This window comes from Nannospalax galili, unplaced genomic scaffold, assembly GCF_000622305.1.
Source record: "Nannospalax galili isolate Female #2095 unplaced genomic scaffold, S.galili_v1.0 scaffold518, whole genome shotgun sequence".
NCBI classification, from domain to species: domain Eukaryota; kingdom Metazoa; phylum Chordata; class Mammalia; order Rodentia; family Spalacidae; genus Nannospalax; species Nannospalax galili.
Window position 1 is genome coordinate 3,580,548 of NW_008342851.1, and position 16,972 is coordinate 3,597,519.

The 16,972-nt window shown below is 42.8% G+C and overlaps 1 protein-coding gene and 1 pseudogene across 1 annotated transcript; one reads left to right on the plus strand and one right to left on the minus strand.

Annotated features, from left to right (window-relative positions):
- Positions 1-5,130: 5,130 nt before the first annotated feature.
- Ccnb1 (cyclin B1) lies at positions 5,131-14,113 on the plus strand. Its single transcript, XM_008838839.3, has 9 exons — positions 5,131-5,288; positions 5,743-5,913; positions 6,007-6,156; positions 8,583-8,765; positions 11,602-11,760; positions 12,047-12,283; positions 12,516-12,656; positions 13,455-13,565; positions 13,903-14,113. The coding sequence occupies exons 1-9, from the start codon at positions 5,268-5,270 to the stop codon at positions 14,008-14,010; spliced, it is 1,281 nt and encodes a 426-aa protein (XP_008837061.1). The 5' UTR covers positions 5,131-5,267; the 3' UTR covers positions 14,011-14,113.
- LOC115071356 lies at positions 10,347-11,045 on the minus strand (annotated as a pseudogene).
- Positions 14,114-16,972: the final 2,859 nt, after the last annotated feature.

Genomic DNA, 16,972 nt, shown 5'->3' on the forward strand with positions numbered 1-16,972 from the left:
AATGTCATAAACCCATTATTATATATAGTTAACATGCTAATAAAAATCTCTTTTAAAAGGCCGGCATGGTAGCAGCACTTAGGAGGCAGAGGCTCGAGGATCTCTGAATCTGAAGCCAGCCTGGTCTGTATAGAGTTCAGGCCAGTCAGGGCTACATAGGGAGACCATCTCAAAAAAACAGAGGGAGTGGGGTCTGAGAGATGGCTCAGTTAAGAGCACTGGCTCCTCTTGCAGAGGACCCAATTTGGTTCCCAGCACCCATATCAGGGAGCTCACACCTGCCTGTAATTCTAGTTACAGGGGAACTGGTGCCCTCTTCTAGCCTATGCAAGGGGTACGTGCACACAAAAAGAAAAGAAAATGTTTTAAATCAAGGAAATTACAGAGGTGTGAAAAGTCTTTGTAATTATTTGATAATTCATATTATCAGGCCTAAATTTGAGGAAAAGTATGAAAAAGGAAGGTCAAAACAAACTACAAAGTTTACCACAATTACTAAGAATATTAGTTCTTCCTAAAGAGAGGGACTCATTTTTGTGCTCCTTGCCTCCCACTTTGGGAGGTACTGGGAATTGAATTCAAGATCTCACATATGCTAGGCAAGTACCCTACCACTGAGCTATAGTCCTAAAATCCTTTTTTTTTTTTTTTTTAAGTCATCCCAGCACTCAGGAGGCAGAGGCAGGCAGATCTCTGTGAGTTCGAGGCCAGCCTGGTCTCCATAGTGAATCCAGGACAGCTGGGGCTACAGGGAGACCCTGTCTCAAAATGACCCCCCCAAAAAAAAGTCTTGCTTTGTAGCCCTGGGCGACCTGGGATTCACTATGTAGCTCAGGCCTACCTTGAATTTATGGTGATCCTCCTGCCTCAGCCTCCCAAGTGATGATGCATAAGACATATTTGGTAGAGAACTGTAAAAGAAAAATTGGGGGGGGGGAGAATAGGGTCTCACTATGTAGCCCAGCTAATCTGGAATTCTTTATAAACCAAGTTGGCCTCAAGAAGAGATCTGCCTGCCTCTGCCTCCCAAGTGCTGATATTAAAGGCATGTACCACCACTCCCAGCCTAAGTATTATGGGGTTTGGTGTTTTAGAGACAGGGTCTCACTATGTAGCCCTGGCTGACCTGGAACTCTCCATGTAAACCAGGCTGTCCTCACAGAGATCTGCCTGCCTTTGCCTCCCAAGTGCTGAAATTAAATGCATGTACCACCAAATCAGGCTGGTTTGCTTTGGTTTTGGGTCTTTGTGAGACAGGGTCTCCCTGTAGCCCCAGCTTCCCTGGAACTCACAGAGATTCACCTGCCTCTGCCTCCCAAGTGCTGGGATTAAAGGTGTGCACCACAACACCCAGCTTTCTTAGTATTATTTTTATTTTATGTGTATTAGTGTATTGCCTGTATGTGTGTAAGTTCACCCATGTCAGGCTATGCCTGTGGAGATCAGAAGAGGGTGTCATCCCCTGGAACTGAAGTTAGGGACAGTTGGTAGTCATCAGCTGGGTGCTGGGAATCTAACCGAAGTCCTCGGGAGAATAGCAGGTGCTCTTAGCCACTGAGCCACCTCTCCAGCCCCAGCTTTTATTTTTAATGTGTGTTCACATGCATGTGACTGCCTGTGGAGGCCAGAAGAGGGCTTGAGGTCCCCTAGAGCTGGAGTTACAGGTAGTTGTGAGCTGCCCAGTGTAGTTGCTGGGAACCAAACTTATGTTCTTAAGAGTAGCAAGCTCTCTTAACATCTGAGCCATCTCTCCAGCCCTGTTACCTAGATTATACAAAAAAGTCCAAACTCAACAATAAAATATTCCATCTAAAAACAGCAAAAGAACCACAGAGTGGTGCATGCCTATAACAGCTAATTGAGAGTCTGAGACGGAAGGATAGGTAACTGGAGTTCAGCCTGAGCAATATAGTGAGACCTCCCCTTCTCAAAAAATGCGGCAAAATATTGAACAGTTTCTTTACTAAAGTAGATACACCAGTGATGAATAAGCATATTAAAAACTATTAGGGAATTGCAAATTAAAATTAGTTAAGAGGCTGGAAAGATGGTTTAGTGGTTAAGAGTATTGGCAACTCTTGGAGAGGACCCAGGTTCAGTTCCCAGCACCCCCATAGCTAACAACCGTCGGCAACTCCAGTTCCAGGGAATCCAATGGCCTCAGTGGGCAGTGCACACACATGGTGCAATTTCATACATGCAGGCAAAACTCTCAGACACACAAAATAAAAAGGTTTTAATGAGTTACTTAAAGATAGGGAGAAGGGCTGTGAATACTGTCTTTAGGGAATGACAGAGCCAATGCAGTCATGACTTCACAGGAGTTTGGCTGCCTACAATGGGCCTATCAACAGAAGACTGGGCCTACCAATAGTCAAATCATGGATCAGGAAGGGGCTTATAGGACCCTACCCCTCCTTGCTGAGCTATTACCTATTGGTGGGTTCTAGAGAAGGGACATAACTGTCTTCAGTTGTGTGCCCACTGAGGATCCCATCTCCCATCAGGCTCCAATGAATAATTCCAAACCCATGGTCATACAGATGATCCTGGTTAAATGCAATCGGTCTTGAAGAAAAAACAAAACAAAAACAAAAGAATGTGGGAAGGAGACTTGTAGGGAGAAGGGTAAGGAAATAAGGGTGAAAGATGAACTACAGGACTCTTGTTCATTGCTGATGGGAATGGGAAATGGTAAAGTCGCATGGCATGATGCAGTACAACCAGTTCCCGTGCACAGAAGGCAGAGGTGGGAAGATGGCGGCAAATTTGAGGCCAGCCTGTTCTACACAGAATGTTCCAGGCCAGCCAGCACTGTTTCAAAAGAAAGGCTGCCAGCAGGATACCTCAGTGGTAAAGGTGCCTGCTACTAAGTCTACTGATCTGGGTTTCTGGGTTCCATCCCCAGACCCATGTGATAGAAGAAGAGACCCACTGAGTTCAATTGGGGTTGCTTGCATGAGCATGGGTAGAGGGTTATTTACTGGAGCATGGGCAAGTTTTCAGTGGCTACACCACTTTAAAAAATGGCTGAACAGATGACTCAGTGGTTAAGAGCACACTGCTCTTGCAGAGGACTAGAGTTCAGTTCCCAGTACCCACTTTGGGTGGCTTACAGCTGCCAGTAATTCCATTTCCAGGGGGATCTGACACCTCTGAGTTCTGTGGGCACCTGCACACGTGTACACATACACATACACAAAATAATCTTTTTTTAAAAAAATTACTCCTCGCCAGGAGTGGTGGCGCACGCCTTTAGTCCCAGCACTCAGGAGGCAGAGGCAGGCAGATTTCTGTGAGTTCAAGGCCAGCCTGGTCTATATAGTGAGTTCCAGGACAGCTGGGGCTACAGGGAGACCCTGTCTCAAAAAAGACCAAAAAACAAAAAAATTACTCCTCCTTCCCCAACAACCATTTAACTGCCAACAGTCCCTCAGGGAAAAATAGGGCCCCATACTGGTCTTGTTCAGGTAACCACAGTTGCAGTAAATTGCTGAGTGCAATGGCCATGTTACATAAGTCTTTTTTAAGATTGTGTGTGTGTGTGTGTGTGTGTGTGTGTGTGTGTGCCCTCAGAGGCCAAAGGCATCAGATCTTCCAAGAGCTGGAGTTACAGTTATGACCCACTGGACTGGATGTTGGAAACCAAAATCAGGTCCTCTGCAAGCAATACTTACTCTTAACCTCTGAGCCATCTTCTCTCCGGCCTCAGAAGAGATCTGTTTGCATGCTTCTCCCTATCCTCCAGCACTTACATTCTTTCTGCTGCCTCTTCAATGTTGTTCTCTGAGCCTTGGAAGGGTAATACAAATGCTGCATTTATGACCGAGTTTTTGTTGTTTTGCTTTGGTTTTTTGAGACAAGACCTCATTCTATAGCCAGACTGCCCTTGAAATTGGGGCAATCTTCCTGCCTCAGCCCCCCCTAAATGTTGGGATTACAGGTGTGGTTCACCATGCCTGGCTGATGTGCTGTGTTATTAGTGGGGGAGATTGTGCCTGCATAGGGTAAAATGTTATACTTCTGCACAGTTCTGCTAAAAGCCTAAAATTACTCCTAAAAGTAAAGTCCTAGCCAAGTGTGGTGGCACGTCTTTAATTCTAGCCTCAGCTATATAGAGTATTCCAGACCAGTCTGAGCTGCATGAGATCTTGTCTCAAAACAAAACATGCTTGCACCCAAAATTAAGTCCTGGCTCACAGATAGTATTTGCTTACAAAATGTTAATTTGTATAGCAGTGATTATTACTAGTAGGCTAGGTATATAGCTGAGTTGGTAGTGTTTGCCTAGCATGCATGAAGCCCTGCATTTAATCCCCAGAACCATATTAACCCATATGCGCCTGTAATCCCAGAACTCAGAAGGTAAAGGAGGATCAGAGGTTCGAGGTCATCCTCAGCTAGAGTTCGAGGCCACCCTGTGCTACATGAGAGCGTGCCCCCTCAAATCCTCAGTATTTCTGAGTATTCATATGGAAGAAAAAATTTACTAAGGTTAATAAAGTTGTATTACATATTAGGGATTTTTATTAATAAGATTTTACAAAACTATATTTTGGAGTCATTTTAGGCTTCCAAAAAAATTAAGCAGGAGGTATAGTTTGTTCTTGTAACAAGGGAGAATATGTGGGATGATCTTACTCTGCTTCACTGTAACCATTTTTTATCTGTATCCCATTACTTCATCCTGTAAACTTCAGATATCCACCCCAGAAGGATCAAATGAGACTGTGTCGGTATCCAAGCCTTTTATGAGCTCGAAGACAGTATTGGAACTCCTGTGGAAGAGAAAAATGAGGAACAGTAGACAAGACTAGAGCCCAACTGTTCAGCAGTCTTCTGCAACTGGAGGCTGCGCAGTCATCTTTCAAAGCCATAAGTCATTGTAGGCTAGCCCAGACAACGCACATTCCGCCTCCCAGGTGGGCGGTGCACGCCGCGCAGGTGCCGGAGAGCGCAGGCGCGGAGCCAGACTCGTGAGGGGTGGGCGGGGCCTATGGAAGCATCCTCGCTCTGGCCACGCCTCCTTGGAACATAGTCGCGGGATCGCCCAGGAAACGCATTCTGCGTGAACAGGCAGGCGCCAATGGGCAGCGAGCGAATGCCATGAACGGGCCAATAGGGAGGGAGCGGGCCGGGGTTTAAACCCGAGCCGGGCGGCTGCTCAGGCGTGCTGCAGACGAACGGCTGTTGGTGCTTACGAGGCTGGGCAGCGGGGCCTGGGCTTTTCTGCTTCGGCGCACAGAGCCCCTGCTCTCGAGGACGCCATGGCGCTCCGGGTCACCAGGGTGAGCTGGGGACGGACCCGGCCGCGGTCCCTGCTGGGGAGATGGGGAGGTGGGCCACCCAGGGGTCTGGGGAGGGGTGGAGGGAAAGGTGATTAACTTCTTCGACCTCGGGTTAAGTTCCTGGGGCGGGGGGAATGGAGCATGCACGTAAGACGTGATAGCCCCCGAGTGAGCCCTTCCTCTACATGGAGAGCTGTCTGCTTCCCAGGCTTGCTTGGTCTCCTTTCGGCTGTAAATTCTCGGTGTTTAGGGTTGGCTGGGACTCGTTGAAGAGGGAATTAGGTGAATGTGGAAGATCTGGAAGGAAACTGACACGTCACTGCCGGAGGCCAGACCCTGGAGCCTTCCTTGGCTTTGCTTCAGGGAGCCTCAGTTGTCTTCCACCTTAATTAATTAACCCTTGACTTCCTGCAGCCGCCAGGATCAGCTCTTAACGTGGACTTGCTTCTTTCAGAACACGAAAATTAACGCTGAAAATAAGGTCAAGGCCAGTATGGCAGGCGCCAAGCGTGTACCTCTAACCAGTGTTGCAGCCTGCAAGCCTGGGCTGAGGCCACGTACAGCTCTTGGAGATATTGGTAACAAAGTCAGCGAACAGCTGCAAACCAGGGTGCCTCTAAAAAAGGTAACTATCTTCCTGACCCAGCTTCCCCAGAAGTGCCCACCTTCCAGCTGGGACCCTTGGAGAAACATTGTGTTCTCCCCCTTCCATCCACAGGAAGCCAAAACTTCAGCTACTGGAAAAGTTACTGCTAAAAGACCGCCAAAATCTTTGGAAAAGGTCCGTGTGTGTGAGCCAGAGCTGGAGCCTGAGCCCGCGCCTGAGCCTATAAATGAAGAAGAAAAACTTTCTCCCGAACCTATTTTGGTAAACTTACATATTTTTTCTTTTCCAAGACAGGGTCTCCTTATGTTCCCTTGACTGGCCTGGAGCTCACTGTATAGACCAGGCTGGCCTGGAGCTCAGAGATCAGATGTTTGCTTCTGCCTCCCGAATGCTGGGATTAAAGGCATGCACCACCACGCCTCACTACTTGTTACCTTTTTCTTTTTTTTGAAAATTTTTTTATTATTTTTATTTTGTGTGTATGAGTGTATTGCCTGCATGTAGGTAAGTGCATCCGTGTGGTGCAATGCCTGCGGATGACAAAAGAGGCTGTCCGATCCCCTGGAACTGGAGTTACAGACAGTTGTTAGCTGCCATGTGGGTGCTGGAATTCGAACCCCGGTCATCTGCCAGAACAACCAGTATTCTTAACCTCTGAGCCATCTCTCCAGTCCCTGTTGTTACCATTTTAAAGTTTTTCTTTTTCTTCATTTAACTCTGATGCACACAATAGCTTTTGAATATATAGTAATGATAAAAATATTTATTGTGTGTTCAGCACTTTACATACATTGATATTTATACTCTCTGGGGTGTAGGTATTATATTCTTTTCAGATAATGGCAGCTTCCACTTCTTTTTAAAAACTGTTTTATTTACTTTTATACGTGTGTTAGGCCTGCATGTATGTAAGTGCACCTGGGTTGTGCCATGCCCACAGAGGGCAGAATAGGGTCTCAGGGTTGTTAGCCATGTGGGTGCTGGGTTTCAAACCTGGGTCTTCCACAAGAGCAGCCAGTGCTCTTAACCACTGAGCCATCTATCCAGCCCCAAGATTCTTTAGCTTCCACTTCTTTAATGCTGGGGTGCTGTGACCCACACCAGACACTTTTCATTGCTTCCTGAACCAAACCATTTTGTTGCAGTCTAAGTTCAATCCAGCTCTGTCCAGGATTAACTGAAGGGAATACACAATGTGTTCTTGAATCTTTTACTCTCTAATGTGGCCCCTAAATAGTAAATGTATCAAAGGAGCAAAAGAAAATACAATTCTTTAGAATGCAATTAAGATGAATTAACAACAGTCTAAAAAAAAGGAACTTTTGGTTGGGGCTGTGGTCGTTTCAGTCAGTCAGTCACCAGGTATGAGCCAGGCAGACTGTGCAAGCCTGTTGTCCTAGCACTTCAGCTGAGGCAGGAGGATTGCAAGTTCAAGGCCAGCCTGGTTTACATACACGGCTATCAGCTCAAGTCCCTTTTCAAAACTATTTAGTAATCAGGACAAACTTAATTCACCTGAGTAGTAAAAAGCAGTCTGTTGCCGGGCATGGTGGCACACGCCTTTAATCCCAGCACTTGGGAGGTAGAGGCAGGTGGATTGTTGTGAGTTCAAGGCCAGTCTGGTCTACACAGTGAGCTCCAGGATAGTTGGGGCTACAAGGCGACCCTGTCTCAAAAAAGACAAAAAAAAAAAAAAAAAAACAAGTCTGTTTGGAAATGAAGACTAAAGAGTTGGCATTTGTTTGAATTACCTTCACATGATGCTGATAAATAAATAGCTTCATTGCCTTTATGTGAATATGAATTAGGCTTTAGGTTTCTCCAACCTTTTAATGAGTGTCTATGTGAATGGATTTATGCATATTGTGTCGTAAGTGCCTTCAAACGTTAGAAGAACGTGTTAGATCCCTTGGACCTGGAGTTACAGACATTTGTAAGCTGCCCTATGTGAGTGTTGGGATCTGAACTCTGGTCTTTGTGACAGAATAGCAAGAGCACATTTATTTTGAGACAGGGCTGCTAAGTATCCCTGGCTAGCATGGAATTTGCTATGTAGACTGTACTGGTCTTGAACTCAGTCTCACTGGCCTCTTCCAAGTACTGGGATTAAAGGTATGTATCACCACACCCTACTCTGGTCTTTTTTTTTTAAGTGTTTTGAATATAAGTGCACCCGTATCTGCAGTGCCCACAGAAGCCAGAAGAGGCGTCTGTTGCCCCTGAACCCAGGTCCTCAGCAAGAGTAGGAAGTGCTCTTAACCAATGAGCCATCTCCAGCCCCTAAATATCTCTTGTAATTATGTGTCTGTGGGTATGTGCATGTGAGTATAGTACCCAAGGAGCTAAAAAGAGGGTGTCAGATCTCTTGGAGCTTGGGTTATAGGAAGTTGTGAGCTTGCTCACCTGGCCTGACATGGGTGCCTGAAACCAATTCAGGTCCTCTGCAAGAGCAGCAATTGCTCTTACCTGCCAATCCATCTCTCCAGCCCAACATTTATTTTTGTATTAATCATTTCCCAAAAAAAATTAGAAAAAAATCTGAAGCTACTTTTCCTAAAAGAAAATTAATTACATTTATCCAGAATCATTTGAGTTAATGATACCAGTATTCTGACATTAGTTCCTGAACTGTTGGATGTGCTTGCTTATCTTTGCTGTTTTTTTTCACGAGGTCTATCTTTTTCAAGGTTGATACTCCCTCTCCAAGCCCAATGGAAACATCTGGATGTGCCCCTGCAGAGGACTATCTCTGTCAGGCTTTCTCTGATGTAATTCTTGCAGTGAGTGATGTGGATGCAGAAGATGGAGCTGATCCAAATCTCTGTAGTGAATATGTGAAAGATATATATGCTTATCTCAGACAACTGGAGGTCAGTATTAGTCTGCTGTTACTAACCTGCATCTGGCTTTATTAAGGCCTTTTCTTTGTGTGTATGATTTTTTTTTTTTTTTTTTCCCTTGTTACTTTAGATCCCCTTGCCCAAGCCTTCCCAGTTCTGGGATTAAAGTCATGCACCACTATAAATGCCTATAAAGAGTTTTTCTGTTGATATTTTGAAGCAGGGTCTCTCTGTAGCCTCAGCTGGCCCAAAACTCTATATATAAGCCTGCCTCTATGCCCAAGTACCACCATGCCTGGCTTAAAGATATTTTTTGTTTAATTTTTATTTATTATTTTTATTTTATGTGTATGTGTGTATTGCCTGCATGTAGGTAAATGCACCCGTGTTGTGCAGTGTCAGAGGAGGTCAGAAGAGGCTGTCAGAGCCCCTGCAACTGGAGCTATGGACAGTTGTTAGCTGCTATGTGGGTTCTGGGATTCGAACCTGGGTCTTCTGCAAGAACAACCAGTGTTCCTAACTGCTGAGCCATCTCTCCAGCCCAGCTTAAAAATATTTTTGTCAACAGTGTACATGTGTTGCTTTTTTTTTTTTTTTTTTTGGTCTTTTTGAGACATAGTCTCCCTGTAGCCCCAGCTGTCCTGGAACTCGTTATGTTCCAGACTCACAAAGATCTGCCTCCCAAGTGCTGGGACTACAGGGGTACACCACCATGCCTGGCGTGCAGCATTTCTTAACATGCACTTTGAAATTCTCTTAACACTAGAAATAAAGTCACTAAATAAACCATTCAATGAAGTCTACTTGTCACTTTGAATAAGGAGATTCAGTATTAGATACTGCTATGGCTCTTTTTAAAGTAGACACATATCATATGTAGAAGAGAGTCCCAAACCTTTTGGGTTTAAAAATGAAGCAGGGGGCGCTGGAGAGATGGTTCAGTGGTTAAGAACACTGGCTGCTGTTGCAAAGGAGCCAGGTTCAGTTCCCAACACCCACCTGGTGGCTAACAAACATCCAGAACTCTAGTTCCAGGGGACTCCAACGCCCTCTTCTCATCTCCTCGGGCATTGCACAATACCAGCCTTCTATGGGAAATCTCATAGAAACACACATGCAAGCAATACACTCATACACATAAAATTTAATAAATAATAAAAATATTTTTTAAATAAAAATTAAGCAGGAAGTAAAGATGTAGAAGATGTTGAAAGACTATAGCTTTCCCCAACATGAGGCACTTTTATCAGTATAAATGTGCTTTCAGGAAATTATTTGTACCCAAAGGGAGAACACTCCCAAAACTGAAGTTGGTTTTCTTCACCTTACATGGAAAACTGTTAATGACATTTTCCCTTTCACCTCTTTGTTTTTATTTTATCAGTGTTTTGCCTGTATGGGTATAAGTGTACCACCTGGGTATAATGTCTGCAGAGGCCAGAGAAGGTGTCAGATCCATTGGAACTGGAGTTACAGTTGTTAGCCAACAATATGGGTAGTAGGAACCCATATTGAGAGATGGCTCAACCACTGAGCCATCTCTCTAGTATACACATACCTGTTTCCCTTCTTAAACAAGACATTCTATAATAAATCATGTAATTATCAGATTTACCACCCCAGGCTGGGGATGGTAACACAGGACAGGGCCTTATGCATGTAAGGCAAATGCTTTGCCACTAAACTACATCCTTAGCATTGTCTTATGTTATTACTGATGTCTTCAGTCCCTTCAAGAGTTGATTATTTTCCACTTTTATATGGATTTCAGGGATTGAACTTGGGTCATTGGGCCTTTACCCACCAAGCCATCAACACCGCCCCACCCTGTTTTTCGATCTTTCATATGATTTTATTTTCTCCCTTCAACCATAACAATATGATAATCCAACTTTTGTCTTAACTGATGGGTCTGTAAAAACACAGACTTACCCACCCCACTTAACAGGCAAGGCAAATGCCACTTCTTGAAATGGTCCCATCATGGACCCTCTGGTCATCCAACCTGAGTCACCCTTTTGCCTGGCTTTATCCTGTATTTTCTGACCACTTCAGTGACTCTCATTCCAGACTTTAACTTTTCCATGGCTTCCATGAGTGTGCCATGATTTTCACCTAAAATGTTTCTGACCTTTACTGCATTGCCACCACCTTTGGGACCTTGAGCCTTCTGGTCAGCATTGTCACTCCCAGAGACTGCAACTCCTTTCCCCTTTTTACTCAAAACCACTTTATCCCTTTGGCGACATCTTCTACATTTGCCTTAGAAACCTTCCCCCATTCCTTTGAATATCACTATTTTTACAGGATTCTTTGGCAAGATGTTTTTGTTCAGACCAGCTGTGTGCTTTGGAATTTTCTTAAATACACATTTATGTTCTACACTTGGAGAACTAGATTGGGTGGATAATTAAGCATGTTGGTCCTTAATGTCTTGCTCTTCTACCTGTATTGATGTTTGAAGTTTATACTTTAAAGCAGGAATGTAGTTACACCTGGGTTCCAGCTGATCTGAAATTTACTGGTTACTTTTTCTCCATCACATAGCTCAGCTTCTGTATTTGTCTTCAGTGGAAAGAGCTAATGATATTTCTAAGAAAGTAGGTTGCGGGATGTGAGCCAGCAGTAGTACTAGTAAATTGAATGCCACAATATCAGAAATCTGTCAAACAGGTTCTGTCACACTGTTCTAATGCTTGCTTTCTTATTGATGGACTTGTATGTAGTGAACATGTGAACCTTTGAAACATGTGAAAACTGAAAATTCTGAATACCCCCAGAGCTTTATGTTAGCTAACTGGTCTTTCTGGACATAAACGTTGCATGTAGTGATGCTTCTAAGGATAACTGCCATTTTCTTTTGCAGGAAGAGCAATCAGTTCGACCAAAATACCTTCTGGGTCGTGAAGTCACTGGAAACATGAGAGCTATCCTAATTGACTGGCTAATACAGGTTCAGATGAAATTTAGGTTGCTGCAGGAGACCATGTACATGACTGTTTCCATTATTGATCGGTTCATGCAGGTAAGTGTAATTCAATAATTGAGAGTTCTCCATTCTAAGGTTCTAGCTGAGGTATAGAAACCTTGGGAGAAGGAATTGGGTGCTGAGGATTGAACTTGGGGTCCCACACATGCTGAGCAAGTACCTACCACTGAGTTATATGTCCAGTCTGAAAGTGACCTTTCGAACTAAAATCTGTCTTGGGTGATGAGATATCATTAGTTGAGATATTGCAGAAGTGCTTCTCTTTGTAGACCTGTGTCCTTTGCAAGTTATATTGTTCACCCAGTTGGAATCCCCTTTGCAGAATAACTGTGTGCCCAAGAAGATGCTGCAACTGGTTGGTGTCACTGCCATGTTTATTGCAAGCAAATATGAAGAGATGTACCCTCCAGAAATTGGTGACTTTGCTTTTGTGACAAACAATACTTACACTAAGCACCAGATCAGACAGATGGAAATGAAGATTCTCAGAGTCTTGAACTTCAGTCTGGGGCGCCCTCTGCCTCTGCACTTCCTTCGTAGAGCATCTAAAATTGGAGAGGTATCAATTCCTTAAGAAATTGTTGCTATGATGCATTAGAGAATACTGCTGCTAGCCTATATTAAATAACTACATGGGAGAAGCAGCTGTTTATTTCCAATCAGTCTGCATATAAATGTGATTATAAGACCTATGGGAAATCGCATTTGCATTTTAGTTACAGATTGGGCTGTGTAAGTTATTACTAATGTAAAATTCTCAGAGGCTCAGTGATGTGCGGGTTTTGTTTCAGGTCGATGTTGAGCAACATACTTTGGCTAAATACCTAATGGAGCTAACTATGTTGGACTACGATATGGTGCACTTTCCCCCTTCGCAGATTGCAGCAGGCGCTTTTTGCTTAGCACTGAAAATTCTTGATAATGGTGAATGGGTAAGCAAGCTGTCCCCAAACTGCCAAGCTTTTTAAGTCGTAAATGGCCTTTGAATGCACAACTTTGGCCATTAAGACCATTGTACTGGTTCCTAAATATGTATTGAAACAATGGTAAAACATGTTTGTGATGTCATCTTAGAGTGGTTCCATTTCTTTAGCTAATTTATTCTTTATGATAATGCCCCTTTGAAAATGAGAGCTGCCTGTTAGTCCTTGTGGATGCAGAAGCAGTACTGAGTGATATTAGAAATTCGTTCATATTCTTTGAGCATGTACCTCTTTTTTTTTTTTGGGTCTTTTTGAGACAGGGTTTCCCTGTAGCCCCAGCTGGAACTCCCAAGAGATCCACCTGCCTCTGCCTCCCAAGTGCTGGGATTAAAGGTGTGCACCACCACACCCAGCTGAGTATGTACTTCTCTTAAATACTAGGTACTGTACTACCTGTGGGGTGTACTACCTGTGTGTGATTAGATTGGAGCACAGAATTCTATGGAAGCATTAGAGTACCTGAGGAAAGAGGAATTTTCAGTATCTCTTAACTGGGCTTGGTGATGCATGCCTTTAATCCCAGCAGAGGCAGAGGCAGGTGGATCCCTGAGTTCAAGGTCAGCATTGTCTGCATAGTGAGTTCAAGGTCAGCTGGGGCTACAGGGAGACCCTGTCTCAAAAAAAAAAATTGTCTTAAGCATCTGTTGTAGTTTAGCTATGCACTATCCCCTTGCTAAACTCTAAAATAACATGTAAACATTTTAGGAAAACCGTTGTTGTGAGCATTTTTAACATTTGTTTTCTTAGACACCAATTCTACAGCATTACCTGTCCTACACTGAAGAATGCCTTCTTCCTGTTATGCAGCACCTGGCTAAAAATGTAGTCATGGTGAACCGTGGACTCACAAAGCACATGGTAAGTCAACTGTGACATTGTAAAATGTTGGGGAAAATGAGGCCTCATGGCTACAAAGGCTGTCAGTTTGGGTTTGTTTTTTTTTTTGTGATAAGGTTTCACTACATCCCTAGGATTTGAGCAACCTCTTGCCCCAGCCCCAGCCTACTGAGACTTACAAGCATGTGCTGCTAGTGTAGGTTAGTTGCTTGATTTTGGTACTAGTAACTAAACCCAGGGCCTCTGCTGAGCTACACCCTGAACTCTAAGACGTTGATGTTTTAAACGACTATCTTCTCCCATTTGGTCTTATAATGGTTTTGCTTTCTTCTTTAATTATAGTGCTTTTTTCTTACAGACTATCAAGAACAAGTATGCTACATCTAAGCATGCGAAGATCAGCACTCTAGCACAGCTGAATTGTACTTTAGTTCAGAATTTGGCCAAGGCTGTGGCAAAGGTGTAACTTGTTGGAATGCTACATCTGCGAATACAATTGGCACCGTGTGCTACCTGTATATACGCTCTTTACTCACTTTTCAATAAAGGTTATGGCTCTTTTTACTTCTCACAGCTGAGCTTGTTTTAATGTGGTTGCTTCCTGTTTTAGGGTAAACTAAAAGTTGTCTAAAAAGGATGGTGGGGAATATTTTTTAAAACTGCTTTTAGTTTGAAGGGATCCAACTAAGGTATATAATTGTGGCCTGTGTGTTTATGTGCTCAATCCTTATTTTATGTACCTTGATTGTTCTTAAGTCATCTGGAAGATTTTTCTACTTACTTCTGGTTTAAAGTGTAAGTCTACCAACTTTTGTCTAGTTCCACTTTCTCTTCGGTGGTTGCTGCCTAGCTTTCACCACCATCTCTTGAGCTATCAACTTTTCATCTTTTTAAGCTTTTTCACATGGAAAAATAATTCTAAACCCAATTTTCAAGTTACATGTTTATTCGTGTTAATTGGCTAAGGAAGTTGGATGTTCAGAATAAATTTAAAGCTATCTTTAAAAAGTTAATTTACCCCTCCTTTAATTCTCAGTCTCCTCTACCTTTCAGATATCAACAAATGAGGATGTAAACTTTCTGTATAGACTGTCATGCATATATGTTGTCATGGAGATATTTTATGTGGGTTCATTCTCACAGTAGTGCTCCTTTAAACACATACAAGCCTCTCCCATTTCAAGTATATGATGTATTTAACCATTTACTTGATGGCATTCCTGTATCTCTTTTCCTCTATACACAATGCTGTTTAAATGTCATTTTATATCAAGCTTGGCCTAATGGCCTTAGCAGAGGATGTGTTTTCATTTCTGAGAGAGCCAGGTGACTCAATGTGGTTGACCAAAGTGCTGCTTTCCTCTGCAACTTCTGTCTTTGTGAAATTAACTGGCAAAAACCCTGTCTTGTTTGTTGTTTTAATTTATATTTCTGATGTCAAGTTAAATAAAATCTTATTGCTGTGAAAGTTTTCCCAATTTCTCATTTTCCTTCTCACTGTTTAATGCTGCCTTTGCCATGCAGAAAATTCATATTATGGATAAACATTTTGTTTTAATTCTGTTTTCAATCTTAAAGTCAACTATTTCAAAAACATAAAATGCTTTTAGATATATACTCCAGTAAACTTCAGTATGTATTATATTTCAGTAAACTATGTGTAATACAGGATTCTTTTGTCATGTAATTAAAATCCTTCATTGTCCAACCTCCCCATAAACGCCAAAGGGGTCATAAAGTGATCTACTGACATCTGATCTGCTTGGGTTTTTCCTGTAATAATAGGGTGGTTTTATAGTAACAGTTTTAGAAGTTTATCTGGTCAGATACGGCTTCACTATTTTCAAATACTCGCCCATATGAATTTTAAAATTTTTATCTTGTTACCAGTAGGTTCAGGAAAACTATAATTATGCTAACTTGGGGCAGACTGATATGTGTCCCCCACCTAGAAACTTGTTGAGCCTAACCACAGGACCTTGAATATGGTGTTAGAGTCCATTACATAGTCTTATAGTCCCTTAACCTTATTTCTGGGGTTTTTTTTTTGTTTTGTTTTTTTTTATTAGAAGAAGCATTTCATTACAACAGCATTAACCTATTCAATAACATTTTTCTGAGCTAGGGTACATCTCTTTCAAAATTGGCTGTACATTTTTAGGTTTACAGATGAATTATTACCCTTATATAATCTTTTACTCATTATAAACTCTATAAGACATAAAATTAAATGAGGTTCCAACGTTTAAAAAAGATCTCCACTTCGTTGTCAAAACACACAGTTTCATACAGAAAAATTCATTCCAAGGCAATTGACATTGAGACATTTTCACATACATTTCTAATCTCTATATACATGACTATCACTGGTCACAGTCGCCCACCTTCTGAGCTCCTCGGCATCTGAGCATGAATACAAACTCGTCAGATAGACAGCCTTCCTCTCCCACTAGAGCCTCCATACTCTGCACTTCTGGTAAATCTAGCCAGCCAGAGGTCCCTGTTCCAGGAGGATCAGCTGTTCCTCATCTACGGCAATCCATTGTCAGTATTCCTTTGGATAGAACTGGGGTCTACTGTTCGTTTATCCAGTAGTATGTTGGATTACTATCTGGAAGAGCCTTTATCCATCCTGGCCAACAACTCGACTGAAGGTATCGCCTGTCTGGCTTTGCTGTTTGTCAAGTAACTTTTAGCTATATATATGTATGCTCTTATGAAATTATATTGGCCCCTTTAATCTTTAGTTATACTTCCCTTTTGGGTGTTTAAGGACATACAATTGGACCAGATAAACTGATTTGTTTTTACTCTTAAGGTCATTTGAGGATCTGTTCCTCAGGGGTCCCATGGGCTTGGGAGGACCCCTGGCTCCTTTCTTTTACCAGTTCCATCTATGTAAAGATAATCTTGCTCAACGATTGTTGGCTTCTCTTGGAAGCATGGAGGAAATGATTCCTCCATGTTGACCCCCCTCTTTATAGACTGGACACTGGTTCAAGTCCATCTGGTGGGGTCTTCTTGGCCTCCTTGATCAAGAGGTCAGATGACCCACCACCATTACAGGACATTTTGCGAGATGCTCATAGTCCCTGAGAACTAATCGACCTAGGAGGGCAAGGAGCAAAAAGTGTCCTTTGTGTCCCTCTGACCCAATTAGTATAGATCTCAAGGTATGTCTGTTAAACATCCAAGAAGGTTAGTTCCACCATTCTGGCATTTTTAATTACTGTGTGTCTTGCAGATAAATCTTGGGTAATGACCAGTTGGTCTCAAATAAACCTTATCTAGAGATATATTTCTTGATCTGTTATGTATAATTTGTCAGTAGATTGTAGGAATAATATGGTTCCCTCTGGTTTTCGTGACTAGGTAAGCATTGTTTCTCTCTTGTATCGTCTCACCCCTCTATCATGGTTTTCCCACTT

What these genes read in the sequence shown, in the direction of transcription:
- Ccnb1 (XM_008838839.3), top strand. Translation starts at nt 5,268, where the DNA reads ATGGCGCTCCGGGTCACCAGG. An exon ending in TTTCTCCCGAACCTATTTTG is followed by an intron (nt 6,157 to 8,582) that starts GTAAACTTACAT and finishes ATCTTTTTCAAG; the next exon opens with GTTGATACTCCCTCTCCAAG. An exon ending in TTATTGATCGGTTCATGCAG is followed by an intron (nt 11,761 to 12,046) that starts GTAAGTGTAATT and finishes TCCCCTTTGCAG; the next exon opens with AATAACTGTGTGCCCAAGAA.